This window comes from Giraffa tippelskirchi, chromosome X, assembly GCF_054371585.1.
Source record: "Giraffa tippelskirchi isolate mGirTip1 chromosome X, T2T-mGirTip1v1.2.pri, whole genome shotgun sequence".
Classification (NCBI taxonomy): Eukaryota; Metazoa; Chordata; class Mammalia; order Artiodactyla; family Giraffidae; genus Giraffa; species Giraffa tippelskirchi.
In genome coordinates this window covers 68258803-68274768 of record NC_137289.1, presented here as the reverse complement: position 1 = coordinate 68274768, position 15966 = coordinate 68258803, and the positions used below count along the sequence as shown (strand labels likewise).

The following is a 15966-nucleotide window of genomic DNA, read 5'->3' as shown; positions in this document are numbered from 1 at the left end:
TTTGTATTATTATTTACTGTTTCAGCCAGCCAGAATCTTACAGATATAGCAATAAAATTTTGCTATATTTATTCACGCTTATTGTTCAAAAAATGAAACCTTGTCAAATTATAGTTAAATAAATCCATGTTCAAATGATGATAAGAATTTCCAATGTGCTTGAATGTCTACATGGGTGACAGCCTCTAGCTTTAGAACAAGTTGACTTTTATTCTGTAACTGGATGTGCCCTGTTTAAAAATATAATAAAAGCAATTCTGTTACCAGGTGAAGCAGGTTTGAACACAGAGCGAACTGTTCACAAAAGCCTGAAATTGTTCACAACTCAAGATAATGTTAATGTGACTTCACTAGGTAGCTGAAATAATACATTTTCTAAATTGGAAGCATTAAGCAATTATTCAGATCATAGCTGAAACCCTGTAATTTTCTGTCTTCCTTTCAGTCCCAGCGGCGTGTCACATTTCACCTACCAGAAGGCTCTCAAGAAAGCAGCAGTGATGGTGGACTGGGAGACCATGATGCAGGCAGCCTTCCCAGTACATCCCATGTCCTGCCCCTTGGCTATCCTCAGGAGGAGTACTTTGATCATGCTGCAAACAACAACCGCACTGAAGGGGATGGCAACTCTGACCCTGAATCCAGTAAGTTGATACCTCCCGAGTCCTGAAGTTAAAAGGGCTTATTGTGTTTGGAAGCAAAACAACTGTAACTGAAATAACATCAGCCAATTTAAATCTGTTAGTAACACATTTTTAAAAGGTAGCAATACAAAATTAGGTGGAAGGAATATATGAAGCAGTTTATAATTTTTGAAGTATGTGATCATATCTAATTTGAAATTTGCTATGAAATCTAATAGTCATATTGCCTAGGCATAGATATAATTTTCTATTTACCTATGCATATATCTCTGTGTGTATATATATATATATATATATATATATATAACCAGCCAGTTTATTTTATTTGTGTACAGAAATAATTTTATGATTCATATAAAGTATTTTCTAGATTTCATTTTTAATTTTTAATAATGATAAGAATCATAGACAATTAACTCTTTTGAGGAAAGGAGAGAGCCTGGCTCCAAGGTAGAAAAACTGGTCTGAGGTTTTCAATAATGTATTGAAACCACATGCCTTATGCCATGTTACTGTTTAGAAAGATGTTCAGATTTGGTCTTCAGATTAAAAGCATTAAAGACTATATTTTGCACAGTTCAGAAATGTTGAACTCTTATAAAGGATCATGAAGTTGAAACTAAATAGAGAAGTTCATTAAATTATCTTAAACATGTATTTTGAAAATCTCTATGTTTTCATAATTTTGGGAAATACAAAATTTTATAAGATTATACATATCTCAGGAGATTCTTGTATTTGAAGAATTATAATTTGCCTCAGATATGTTTTATATGCATAAAGCTGTATAGGTCCAAAAAAGTATACTATATATGTGATGGAGAAAGAAGAAAAATGAGACCAAGTAACATATAAGTTAAATTAATATTAAATAGAAATTTTGAAAAGTATTTTTTTCAAGACCAACTCGACAAGCAGGGTTTCCGAAAGCATGATAGAGTGAGAGAATGAGAAACAAGACACAAGAATTCAGTGAAAAGAGAGGATCAGGGGACCAACACTGCTCCAAAGTGAAGGTGCCGAAACTGAATCCAAGCCAGCTTTATTATACTTTCAGCCGTGAAGGAAAAGAATATGAGGGGAGTTAAGCTGTAACTCATGTGGCCTTCAGGGCCAAAGAACAAAGTGATCATTAACCATTGAACAACTAAGAAACAGTAATCAATCACAAATCAGTAACTCAGACTAATATTCTTATTTATAGATTTTCCACCAGGTACATAAAACATGTGACTCTGAGACTCCAGTTGAGAAACAGTTTGGGGTCGGTTTTCTGAGCCCAGGATCATATTTCATTTTCAAGACTATGAACTGTTCCCTCTGGACTTGTTCCAAGAGTCTAATGCCTTATAGCATCCAGTTTATCAATAATTATAAATCTCTTTTGTGGCCCTTGCTGGGGCCTGCTTTTCTTTTATTCTTCTTGTCTCCTACAATTTGGGGCATTATGGATTGTATGGCTATATAATTTAAGTAAACCTCTAGTTTTGAGAACAAAATGGTCTCCTCATCATTGTGTTTTAACCCCTATTTTCTAAACTAAAAAAAAAAAAAAAGAAGAAGTTATTGGTTAAACATCAGGATATAATCTAAGACTAAACATTCATACTAAGAACCAGGGACAGCATAACAAAATTTTTTGCACTACAAAAGTAGACTGTAGCCCACCAGGCTCCTCCATCCATGGAATTTTCCAGGAAATAATACTTGAGTGGGTTGCTATTTCCTTCTCAAGGGGATCTTCCAGACCCAGGGATTAAACCCGGGACTCCTGCATTGCAGGCAGACTCTTTACTGTATGGGCCACCAGGCAAGCCCCAATAAAAGTAGACACTGGCTATTAAAGATGTTTTTAATATGAACATTTTAGAGACTTTTTAGACACAAAATTCAGAAAGTACTAAACATCTATCTCTATATTCAATTTTATGCTTAAAACAATTTATCAGCATTCATTCTAAGGATGAAAACTTCTTCTGTAATATACAGTGCTAATCTACCTTTCATTTACTTATGTGTAACATGATATAATGGCTTCTGGAGGAAATACATGGCTGTGACTGTATCTTCTGCTATAGTGTACTCGGAGTCAATTTCTAATAAGAATACAATCATAAGTAACAAATATGCATTAAGCAAAGTCTGTTCTTTATTACTTCATAGACTATTATTTTAATTGTAGACCTACTAATACCTTGTAACAGAAGTATATAGATGAAATAAGCATTATTTTTATAAAATAGAACTGATTCTTTTGCATATTACACGCATTACTAAACACTTTTCTTAGAAGACTGTATAGCAATCATTAAAGAATAAACTGAGAGAAAGCATCCACAGTATGGATCTAACCCTGAAAAATATTTTCAAGCTGAACAAGACTAAGATGTTATAGTATTGATAATTAAAAGAGCATACCACATTGGTATGGGTTAGAATATTTTATAAGACATTTAAAATTAAACACAGCTTTATTTATCTCAATTATACATATTAATAGGCAGTTGTTTAAAAACATTTCAATGAAGAGTTCTTTGCAGGAATTGATTTTATTAGTAGAGTGCAAGTAGATACGTGAAACTGATATAATACTGTAAATCAACCATACTTAAAAAAAAAAAGAGTGTAAGTGTTAGTAAAAATCTATGAACTGACATATTTGAGAGCTTTATTTTTAAAGGTTATTTCTACCAGAGACTAAACATTTATCTTCTTTGAACATATTGACACTATAATAATTTTGACTACTAAATATTTTGTTCACAATTACTCTACAGGATGAAGCAATGGAAAATTTCAAATCAGTGAAGTACTTTATTATGCTTTATTTTAAAATTGCAATGGCTGTAGGCAATAATGATACTACAAATTATATATTTTTGCTACTTATTATATTAATAAACTATGCAAAGGGTATAGATAATTAAAAATCAATACTCATTTCTGTATAAGTGTGACAATATTTATGGTTTAATGTTTAAAATTTATTTTTGCTATGAGTCATATTAGCTACTTAGTCTACCGATGAAACAGAAACTTCCCTCTAAATCATGTTCTAAGAGAATGTTGTCCATTTTGAACAATAAAGGACCATAATATAAGTGCAGAAGCATATTTCACTTTAAATGAAGTCTATTATCTTAATATGGCATACTAATGAGATTTTTAGCATATACATGTATGTTTTCCAAAAAAACATCTATTTCTGCTTTATTGACTATGCCAAAGCCTTTGACTGTGTGTATCACAATAAACTGTGGAAAATTCTGAAAGAGATGGGAATACCAGACCATTTGAATTGTCTCTTGAGAGACCTGTATGCAGGTCAGGAAGCAACAGTTAGAACTGGACATGGAACAACAGACTGGTTCCAAATAGGAAAAGGAGTATGTCAAGGCTGTATACTGTCACCCTGCTTATTTAACTTATATGCAGAGTACATCATGAGAAACGTGGGCTGGAAGAAACACAAGCTGGAATCAAGATTGCCAGGAGAAATATCAATAACCTCAGATATGCAGATGACACCACCTTTATGGCAGAAAGTGAAGAAAAACTAAAGAGCCTCTTGATGAAAGTGAAAAAGGAGATTGAAAAAGTTGGCTTAAAGCTCAACATTCAGAAAACTAAGATCATGGCATTTGGTCCCATCACTTCATCAGAAATAGATGGGGAAACAGTGGAAACAGTGTCAGACTTTATTTGTTTGGGCTCCAAAATCACTGCTGATGGTGATTGCAGCCATGAAATTTAAAGACGCTTACTCCTTGGAAGGAAGATTATGACCAACCTAGATAGCATATTTAAAAGCAGAGACATTACTTTACCAACAAATGTCCGTCTAGTCAAGGCTATGGTTTTTCCAGTGATCATGTATGGATGTGAGAGTTGGATGGTGAAGAAAGCTGAGTGCCGCAGAATTGATGCTTTTGAACTGTGGTGTTGGAGAAGACTCTTGAGAGTCCCTTGGACTTCAAGGAGATCCAATCAATCAATCCTAAAGGAGATCAATCATGGGTGTTCATTGGAAGGACTGATGTTGAAGCTGAAACTCCAGTACTTTGGCCACCTCATGCGAAGAGTTGACTCATTGGAAAAGACCCTAATGCTGGGTAGGATCGGAAGCAGGAGGATAAGGGGACAACAGAGGATGAGATGGTTGGATGGCATCACTGACTCGATGGCCATAGGTTTGGGTAGACTCCGGGAGTTGGTGATGGACACAGAGGCCTGACGTGCTGCAATTCATGGGATCGCAAAGAGTCGGACATGACTGAATGACTGAACAGAACTGAAGGAAAAAAAAAATAACTGATGATAAAATTTACCATAGCAAAATCGTCTCTTTTGGCTAATACAGATGATAAGGTACTTTCATTCTTCAAAAAGAAGCTCTATAGCTCTGAAATAGTGCATAATAATGGGTTTTGTGATATGCAGCAGATGCCAATAAAGTGTGCAGTGTTAGTCAATAGCACTACAAATAAGAATGTAAACTGTTAGAGGAATAAATGCTGTCTTTAAGCAATAGAATTAATTTATGCTGTTCTCATTTCATATTTTGAAATGCATCACATCCTCAATCTGCTTTTTTTCTACTAATGAATTGCCCCAAATAGTAAATCGATCTGAAAATTCTTCGTAAGTTCACAAAAACAAATAGAAATATAACTTTTATGAATAAGATTTTCTCCAAAATTTGCAAGAGGGATTTATTAATACCAGTTTAAAATATACTTTCCAGGTTGATAAAAAATCGCTGATTAGATGAAGAAATTATGTGACCCATTCTCTTGAGTCTTTTGCCAAAAATACGAACTTCTTTTTTTTTTAAGTAAAATTGTTTTTTTAATTAAAAAATTATAAAACATTCAACTTCATTTCAAATTCTCCTTTAAAATAAAACAATGCTTGATTACACATAATTTCCACAATTCAATATTTCAGTATGATTTCCAATAGCTAAAAGTGCACACATAGAACACTATCTACGCAAATTAACTTTTGGACATTTTCCCTAACCAAAAGATATCAGATAATTATTAATTTAAAAAAATCAGATTATCTTCTTTAAATCTTAAACAACTAAGAGATATGATGAAGTCTTAGGTTGCTATCTTAATATTTCAGCTTTCCCTTTAGTGTATCAACTCTTATTTTCCTTTTCAGTAGAAAGGCAGATTGAGGGAAGAGGTAGAAATGTGAGCTGAGATGTAAAGAGAGTATGCCTTATCCGTACTACTCAGTATCTGTAGATAGGGGTAGAGCATGATGATGAGAACAAGCAGGAGGCTCTGGTCTCCCCTCTTCACACTGGCCTGAGGGGTAGATTTTAATTTTTATATAGAAGAATTATGCATAGCCTTTCACTTGAAAACAGAGTTCTGCCCCCATCCTTTCCTTTCATCCTGTGCATGTGTGCTAAGTTGTTTCAGCCGTGTCTCACTCTTTCTGATCCTATGGACTGTAGCCCACCAGGCTCCTCTGTCCATGGGGATTCTCCAGGCAAGAATACTAGAGTAGGTTGCCATGCCTTCCTCCAGGGAATCTTTCCAATCCTGGGACCGAACCCATGTCTCCTGTGGCTCTTATATTGTAGGAGGATTCTTTTATTTTTAATTAATTAATTTTTTAAATTAATTAATTTATTTTAATTGGAGGCAAATTAGTTTACAATATTGCAGTGGTTTTTGCCATACACTGACATGAATCAGCCGCTGGTGCACATGTGTCCCCCAGGCCCGAACTCCCCTCCCATCTCCCTCCCCATCCCATCCCCCTGGATTGTCCCAGTGCACTGGCTTTGAATGCCCTGTTTCATGCATCGAACTTGGACTGGTCATCTATTTCACATGTGGTAAATATACATGTTTCAATGCCATTCTCCCAAATCATCCCACCCTTGCTTTCTCCCACAGAGTCCGAAAGCCTGCTTTTTACATCTGTGACTCTTTTGCTGTCTCGTATATAGGGTCATTATTACCATCTTTCTAAATTTCATATATATGCGTTAATATACTGTATTGGTGTTTTTCTTTCTCACTTCTTTCATTCTGTATAAGAGCCTCCAGTTTCATCCACCTCATTAGAACTGATTCAAATGCATTCTTTTTAATAGCCGAGTAATATTCCATTGTGTATATGTACCACAGCTTTCTTATCCATTTGTCTGCCGATGGACATCTAGGTTGCTTCCATGTCCTAGCTATTGTACACAGTGCTGCGATGAACATTGGGGTGCCTGTATCTCTTTCCACTCTGGTTTTCTTAGTGTGTATGCTCAGCAGTGGGATTGTTAGGTCATATAGCAGTTCTATTCCCAGTTTTTTAAGGAATCTCCATACTGTTATCCATAGTGGCTGTACTAGTTTGCATTCCCACCAACAGTGTAACTGGGTTCCCTTTTCTCCAAACCCTCTCCAGCATTTATTGCTTGTAGACTTTTGGGTAGTAGCCATTCTGACCGGAATGAGATGGTACCTCATTGTGGTTTTGATTTGCATTTCTCTGATAATGAGTGATGTTGAGCATTTTTTCATATGCTTGTTAGCCATCTGTATGTCTTCTTTGGAGAAATGTCTGTTTAGTTCTTTGGCCTATTTTTTGATTGGGTCGTTTATTTTTCTGGAATTGAGCTGCATGTGCTGCTCGTATATTTTTGATATTAATTGTTTGTCTGTTGCTTCATTTGCTATTATTTTCTCCCATTCTGAAGGCTGTCTTTTCACCTTGTTGATAGTTTCCTTCATTGTTCAAAAGCTTTTAAGTTTAGTTAGGTCCCACTTGTTTATTTGTGCTTTTATTTCCATCACCCTGGGAGGTGGGTCATAAAGGGTCCTGCTGTGATTTATGTCAGAGAGTGTTTTGTATAGTTTCTGGTCTGAGATTTAGATCTTTAATCCATTTTGAGTTTATTTTTGTGTATTGTATTAGAAAGTGTTCTAGTTTCATTCTTTTACAGATGGTTGACAAGTTTAACCAGCTGCTGCTGCTGCCGCTAAGTCGCTTCAGTCGTGTCCAACTCTGTGTGACCCCATAGACGGCAGCCCACCAGGATCCGCCATCTCTGGGATTTTCCAGGCAAGAGCATTGGAGTGGGTTGCCATTTCTTTCTCCAATGCATGAAAGTGAAAAGTGAAAGTGAAGTCGCTCAGTCATGTCCGACTCTTAGCAACCCCATGGACTGCAGCCTACCAGGCTCCTCCGTCCATGAGATTTTCCAGGCAAGAGTAATGGAGTGGGTTGCCATTGCCTTCTCTGAGTTTTCCCAGCACCACTTGTTAAAGAGATTGCCTTTTCTCCATCATATATTTTTGCCTCCTTTGTCAAAGATAAGGTGTCCATAGGTGTGTGGATTTATCACTGGGCTTTCTATTTTGTTCCATTGATATATACTTCTATCTTTGTGCCAGTACAATACTGTCTTGATGACTGTAGCTTTGTAGTATAATCTGAAGTCAGACAGGTTGATTCCTCCAGTTCCATTCTTCTTTCTCAAGATTGCTTTGGCTATTCGAGGTTACATGTCTTTCCATACAAATAGTGAAATTATTTGTTCTAGTTCTCTGAAAAATACCGTTGGAAGCTTGGTAGGGATTGCATTGAATCTATAGATTGCTTTGGGTAGTATACTCATTTTCACTATATTGATTCTTTGGCTTAAAGCTCAACGTTCAGAAAACTAAGATCATGGCATCTGGTCCCATCACTTCATGGGAAATAGATGGGGAAACAGTGGAAACAGTGTCAGACTTTATTTTTTGGGGCTCCAGAATCACTGCTGATGGTGATTGCAGCCATGAAATTAAAAGATGTTAACTCCTTGGAAGGAAGGTTATGGCCAACCTGGATAGCATATTTAAAAGCAGAGACATTACTTTGCCAACAAAAGTCCGTCTAGTCAAGGCTATGGTTTTTCCAGTGGTCATGTATGGATGTGAGAGTTGGGCGGTGAAGAAAGCTGAGTGCCGAAGAATTGATGCTTTTGAACTGTGGTGTTGGAGAAGACTCTTGAGAGTCCCTTGGACTGCAAGAAGATCCAATCAATCCATCTTAAAAGAGATCAATCCTGTGTGTTCATTGGAAGGTCTGATGTTGAAGCTGAAACTCCAATACTTTGGCCATCTCATGCGAAGAGTTGACTCATTGGAAAAGACCCTAACGCTGGGTAGGATTAGGGGCAGGAGGAGAAGGGGACGACAGAGGATGAGATGGTTGGATGGCATCACCGACTCGATGGACATGGGTTTGGGTAGACTCCGGGAGTTGGTGATGGACAGAGAGGCATTGCGTGCTGCCATTCATGGGATCGCAAAGAGTCGGACACGACTGAGCGACTGAACTGAACTGAACTGATTCTTTCAATCCATGAACGTGGTATATTTCTCCATCTATTTGTGTCATCTTTGATTTCTTTCATCAGTGTGTTATAGTTTTGCATATATAGGTCTTTTGTTTCTTTAGGTAGATTTATTCTGATGTATTTTATTTTTGTTGTTGTTGCAATGGTGAATGGAATTGTTTCCTTAATTTCTCTTTCTGTTTTCTCATTGTTAGTGTATAGGAATGCAAGGGATTTCTGCGTGTTAATTTTGTATCCTGAAACTTTACTATATTCATTTATTAGCTTTAGCAATTTTCTGTGGAGTCTTTAGGGTTTTCTTTGTAGAAGATCATGCCATCTGCAAACAGTGAGAGTTTTCATTCTCCTTTTCCAATCTGGATTCCTCTTATTTCTTTTTCTTCTCTGATTGTTGTGGCTAAAACTTCCAAAACTATGTTGAATACTAGTGGTGAGAGTGGGCACTCGTATCTCGTTCCTGAATTTAGGGGCAATGCTTGCAGTGTTTCACCATTGAGGATAATGTTTTCTGTGGGTTTATCATGTATGACTTTTATTATGTTGAGTATGTTTCTTCTATGCCTGTTTTGTGGAGGGCTTTTATCATAAATTGATGTTGAATTTTGTCAAAGGCTTTCTCTGCATCTACTGAGGTAATCTTATGGTTTTTATCTTTCAATTTGTTAATATGGTGTATCACATTGATGGATTTGTGAATGTTGAAGAATCCTTGCCTCCCTCAGATAAAGCCCACTTAGCCTTGATGCATGTTCTTTTTAATATGTTGTTGGATTCTGATTGCTAGAATTTTGTTTAGGATTTTTGCATCCATGTTCATCAGTTATATTGGCCTGTAATTTCTTTTTTTGTGGTATCTTTGGTTTTGGTATTAGGGTGATGTTGGCCTCATAGAATGAGTTTCAGAGCTCACTTCCCTTTGCAATTTTTGGGAAGAGTTTGAGTAGGATAGGTGTTAGCTCTTCTCTAAATTTTTGGTAGAATTCAGCTGTGAAGTCACCTGGTCCTGGGCTTTTGTTTGTTAGACGATTTTTGATTACAGTTTCGATTTCCATGCTTGTGATGAATCTGTTAAGATTTTCTATTTCTTCCTGATTCAGTTTTGGAAGGCAATATTTTCTAAGAATTCATCCATTTCTTCCAAGTTGTCCAATTTATTGTCATATAGTTGCTCATAGTAGTCTCTTATGATTCTTTGTATTTCTGAGTTGTCTGTTGTGATTTCTCCATTTTCAATTCTAATTTTGTTGAATTGATTCTTCTTTTTTTCTTCATGAGCCTGGCTAATGGCTTGTCTATTTTATTTATCTTTTCAAAGAACCAGCTTTTAGTTTTGTTGATTTTTGCTGTAGTATCCTTTGTTTCTTTTTCATTTATTTCTACCCTAATTTTAAAGATTTCTTTACTTGAATAAACCCTGGGGTTCGTTATTTCTCCTTTTATCAAGTTTTGTAGGGGTTAAGCTAGGTTATTTATTGGATTTTTCTCTTCATTCTTGAGGTAAGCTTGAATTGCTGTGAACCTTCCCCTTAGCACTGCTTTTACTGAATCCCATAGGTTTTGGGTTGTCATGTTTTCATTTTCATTAATTTCCAAGCATTTTTGATTTCTTCTGTGATTTTTTGGTTATTCAGAAGCGTGTTGTTCTGCTTCAATATATTTGTATTTTTAATAGTATTAGTCCTATAGTTGACATCTAATCTTATGACATGTGCTCAGAAAGATGCTTGAAATGATTTCATTTTTTTTTTAATTTACCAAGCTTAGATTTATGGCCTAGGATGTGATCTATCCTGGAGAAGGTTCTACATTCACTTGAGAAAAAGGTGAAATTCATTGTTTTGGGGTGAAATGTCCTATGGATATCAGTTAGGTCTAACTGGTCCATTGTATCATTTAAAGTTTGTGTTTCCTCGCTAATTTTCTGTGTAGTTGAACTATCCATATGTGTGAGTGGGAGTATCAAAGTCTCCCCCTATTATTGTGTTATTGTTAATTTCCCCTTTCATACTTGTTAGCATTTTCCTTATATATTGCAATGCTCCTAAGTTGGGTGTATATGTATTTATAACTGTTATATCTTCTTCTTAGATTGACCCTTTGATCATTATGTAGTGTCCCTTTTTTGTCTCTTTTCACAACCTTTATTTCAAAGTCTATTTTATCTGATATGAGTATTGCGAGTCCTGCTTTCTTTTGGTCTCCATTTGTGTGAAATATCTTTTTCTAGCCCTTCACTTTCAGTCTGTATGTGTCTCTTGTTTTGAGGTGGGTCTCTTGTAGACAGCATATATAGGGGTCTTGTTTTTGTATCCATTCAGCCAGTCTTTGTCTTTTAGTTGGGGCATTCAATCCATTTACATTTAAGGTAATTATTGATAAGTATGATCCTGTTGCCACTTACTGTGTTGTTTGTGGTTCGAGTTTATACACCCTTTCTGTGTTTCCTGTCTAGAGAAGATCCTTTAGCATTTGTTGAAGAGCTGGTTTGGTGGTGCTGAATTCTCTCAGCTTTTGCTTGTCTGTGAAGCTTTTGATTTCTCCTTCATATTTGAATGTGATCCTTGCTGGGTACAGTAATCTGGGTTTTAGATTTTTCTCTTTCATCACTTTAAGTATGTCCTGCCATTCCCTTCTGGCCTGAAGAGTTTCTATTGAAAGATCTGCTGTTATCCTTATGGGAATTCCCTTCTGTGTTATTTGTTGTTCTTCCCTTGCTGCTTTTAATATTTGTTATTTATGTTTGATCTTTGCTAATTTGATTAATATGTGTCTTGAGGGTATTTCACCTTCAGTTTATCTTGTTTGGGGCTCTCTGGGTCTCCTGGACTTGGGTGGCTATTTCCTTCCCCATTTTAGGGAAGTTTTCAACTATTATCTCCTCAAGTATTTTCTCATGCCTTTCTTTTTGTCTTCTTCTTTTGGGATTCTTATGATTTGAATGTTGGAGCGTTTAACATTGTCCCAGAGGTCTCTGAGGTTGCCCACACTTCTTTTAATTCTATTTTTTCTTTTTTCCTCTCTGCTTCATTTATTTCCACCATTATATCTTCCACCTCACTTATCCTCTCTTCTGCCTCAGTTATTCTACTGTTGGTTCCCTCCAGGGGTGCTTTTGATCTCAGTTATTGCATTATTCATTATTGATTGACTCTTTCTTATTTCTTCTAGGTCCTTGTTAAACATTTCTTGCATCTTATCAATCCTTGTCTCTAGTCTATTTATCTGTAATTCCATTTTGTTTTCAAGTTTTTGGATCATCTTTTCTATCATTATTCTGAAGTCTTTTTCAAGTAGACTCCCTATCTCCTCCTCTTTTGTTTGGTTTGGTGGGCATTTATTATGTTCCTTTACCTGCTGACTATTTTTCTGCCTTTTCATTTTGTTTAGATTGCTCTGTTTGGGGTGGCCTTTCTGTATGCTGGAAGTTCGTGGTTCCTCTTTATTGTGGAGACTGTTCCGTTTTGGGTGGAGGGGGTTGGACTAGTGACGTGTCAAGGTTTCCTGGTTAGGGAAGCTTGCGTCTGTGTTCTGGTGGGTGGAGCTGTATCTCTTCTCTCTGGAGTACAATGAAGTGTGCTTTGGATGAGCTCTCATCTATTAATGTTCCCTGGAGTCAGCAGTTTTCTGGTATTCTCAAGTTTTGGATTTAAGCCTCATGCCTCTGGCTTTCAGTCTTGTTCTTATATTAGCCTCATGACTTCTCCATTCATACAGCACAGATAATAAAACACTTAGGTTAATTGTGAAAATATTCTCCACAATGAGGGACCCCCAGAGAGTTTTACAGAGTTATATGGAGAAGAGAAGAGGGAGGAGGGAGTTAGATGTGACAATGAGGAGAAGAGGGGGAATCAAAAGGGGCAAGCACAGTCTAGCCAGTAATCAATTCCCTATGTTGTCTCCAAAGTCTGGAACTCCCAGAGAGGTTGACGGAGTTACATAGATAAGATGAAATAGAAGAGAGAGATAGAGGTGACCAGGAGGAGAAGAGGGTCAGTCAAAAGAAGAGAGACCAATCTAGCCAGTAATCAATACCCTAAGTGTTCTCCACAGCCTGTAACACCCAGAGAGATTCACAGAATTAAGTAGAGAAGAGAAAGGGGAAGGAGGAGATAGAGGTAAACTGGGGAAGAAAATAGAGAGTCAAAAGGGGAGAGAACAATCAAGTCAGTAATCACACCCCTAAGTATAAATGGATACTGAAGATTAGATTCTTAAAGGTACAAAATTTATAAGAAATACCCCAAAGCAAAGCAGTGTCTAATTTATGTCCTGACATCAGGGGCCAAAGGGGTTCATTTATTTAGGCTCACTTGTTCAGTTGTGCTGTGGAGAGGGAGGAACACTGGAAACAAATATCACTGGTGTGTGTGGGGAGTGCTCGCAGTGTATGGACCACAATGGCTTGTCCCAGCTCATAGTGGCGTGTGCTTTCTGAGTCTACACTGCTCAGGCTCCAGGTTTCTCTGCAGGGGAACTGTCCAAAGTGGGCCCTGCATTTCGTGCATTTCCCAGGTCTAAGCTGCTCAAGTTCATGTTCTTGAGTACTCCATAAAGGCACAGACTCGGTTGGGAGTGTGTTTTGTGCCCTTCCCAGGTCCAAGCAGGTCAGGCTACCAAGTGCTTGGTGAGTGCACTGTCCCAGGTGGGCTGTGCATCTTAATCACCTCCCCAGTCCCAGTCGCTCAGTTTCCTGGGTGCACTGTGAGAGTGCCATCTCAGGTGTGCTGTGTGTCTCCTCTGGGGAGCTGATCTCTGACTGTGGCCCTCCTGGCAGATGTCAACCATCCAGGATCCCAGGAAGATTTGGTTAGCAACTGGGAGCCTGCACACAGTTTGGTGGAGGATGCTGTCTCTGGGGCCGAGATTGCCCCTTGTCTTCCAGCTCTGGCTGTTGCCCACCTGCCTCTATGCCTCCAGTGGGAGGATTGGGCAATGTGTAGCTCGCTAGCTCTCTTTTGGTATTCATTCAATCCTTTGTTCTGTGAGTGGGCCCGGCTGCACCTTAGGTTAGAGCTTTTCATGGGAAAGTTCTCTCTCTCTCTCTCTCTCTCTCTCTCCTCTTTCTCTCTCTCTGGCTATCCCACAGTTTGGGTTGCTATCTCACTTTAGCTCCTTCAGATTGTCCTCTGGTCTTTACCCTAAGCATGCAACCTGTGTCTCCCTGTCCAGCCCCTGCTCATTGGTGGCAGATGTGAGCGTCTGGGCTACTTCTCTGCTGGGAGTTGCCATTAGGCACATATTCTGTGTTTTGTTTTTTTTCCCCCTCCTGGTTATGTTGCCCTCTGAGATTCCAAAACTCCCCACAGACCCGCTGGTGAGAGGGTTTCCTGGTGTTTGAAAACTTCTCCTCCTTCACGACTCCCTGCCCGGGATGGGTCTCCATCCCTAACTCTTTTTTTTTTTTCTCTTTTTGTCTTTTATATTTTGTCCTACCTCCTTTTGAAGACAATGGGCTGCCTTTCTGGATGCCAGGTGTCCTCCGCCAGCTTTCAGAAGTTGTTTTGTGGAAGTTGCTCAGCATTCAAATGATCTTTTGATGAATTTGTGGGGAAGAAAGTGGTCTCCCCATCCTATTCGTCCACCATCTTAGGACCACCCCCTTAACTTCCCTTTTTAAGATAAAGAAGAAACAAGCAGACTCAGTCCAATCATTTATCCTTCAGGAGACAAGTTTAATAAAACATTCTCTCATTCTACTTGAAGGTTTTTTAGTTTTTAAATTTCATAATTGCTATTTCCTTACTTTAGTTTTTGGTATGAGGGTTGCTTAATGCCATTCTATGAAGTTTTTTCTTCCTTGGCTGACAGCCAATGTCACAGAGCTTTTCTCCCATCATAACCCCATCAAATTATGTGTATCATTTCAAATAGACCCTGCTCTTTGAAGCTAGCTAATTAGTAAAAATATAAGCAAACAGAAATCCAGCCTATATAAAGTATTATTGGTTGCTTCTGGGTGACTGTGAATACCGTAACAGATTATACCTTTTCATTTTCAAAGAATCTTGTGGAGACTTACAAGACCACGGCTGTAGTAGACAACAGAATGTGACTGTATGTTGCTGAGAATTGTATATGTCAAGATATATCATTAAGAGACTTGAGGACAGTGTGATCTTCTTGGGACTACTCTAAACACACTAGATTACATATGGCCCTATGTTCATAGGGCTTCCCTTGTGGCTCAGCTGGTAAAGAATCTGCTTGCAATATGGGAGACCTGGGCTCAATCCCTGGGTTGGGAAGATCCTCTGTAGAAGGGAAAGGCTATCCACTCCAGTATTCTGGCCTAGAGAGTTCCATGGACTGGATAGTCCTTGGGGTTGCAAAGTGTTGGACATGACTGAGCAACTTTCACTTCACTATTTCATATGGTTTCCTTGGTGGCTCAGATGGTAAAGAATCTGCCTGCAATGCAGAAGACCTGTGTTTGATCCCTTGGTCAGGAAGATCTCCTGGAAAAGGAAATGGCTAACCACTCCAGTATTCTTGCCTGGAAAATTCTATGGACAGAGGAGCCTGGTTGGCTACAGTCCATGTGGTTACAAAGAGTCAGACATGACTGAGCAAGTAACACTTTCATTTTCACTTTATGTTCATATATTGAATATATATTTATTTGCAAGTAGCATCAGGTAAAATATAATTTATGAAGAGAAGACTTAAAAATACTTTCTGACATTCTTTTGTAAAGGATTGTTCTGATATTATAATTCAGACTAAGTTCTGAGACACATAGAAATATTAGTGAAGGTCTACCATGTTAAACTTTAGAGATTTCTGAGTAGTTCATACACATGTAGCCAACATGTGTGTGTGTGAGTGTGTGTGTGTGTGTTCCCCCTTAAACAGAGGATGCTTTGCTACTCTCTCACTATGGGTGAGCTGGAACGAAAAGATTAATAATTAATACTTCAAAATTTCTAATTATCTGCTGATATGTTATAATTTAACTGA

General features: G+C 37.8%; 1 protein-coding gene across 5 annotated transcripts in view; it reads left to right on the top strand.

Moving 5' to 3' along the window:
- PCDH11X (protocadherin 11 X-linked) overlaps positions 1–15966 on the top strand; it is an 868063-nt gene that overhangs the window by 594002 nt on the left and 258095 nt on the right. For 3 of the 5 annotated variants that reach the window (XM_081567466.1, XM_081567465.1, XM_081567463.1), the window contains one exon: positions 446–644. The exons of 1 other annotated variant lie outside the window; for it this stretch is intronic. In XM_081567466.1, coding sequence (XP_081423592.1) covers positions 446–644 — 199 coding nt within the window. Of the gene's footprint in view, positions 1–445; positions 645–3421; positions 5175–15966 lie in introns of those variants that run through there. One more of the 5 variants, XM_081567467.1, reaches the window with a different exon arrangement.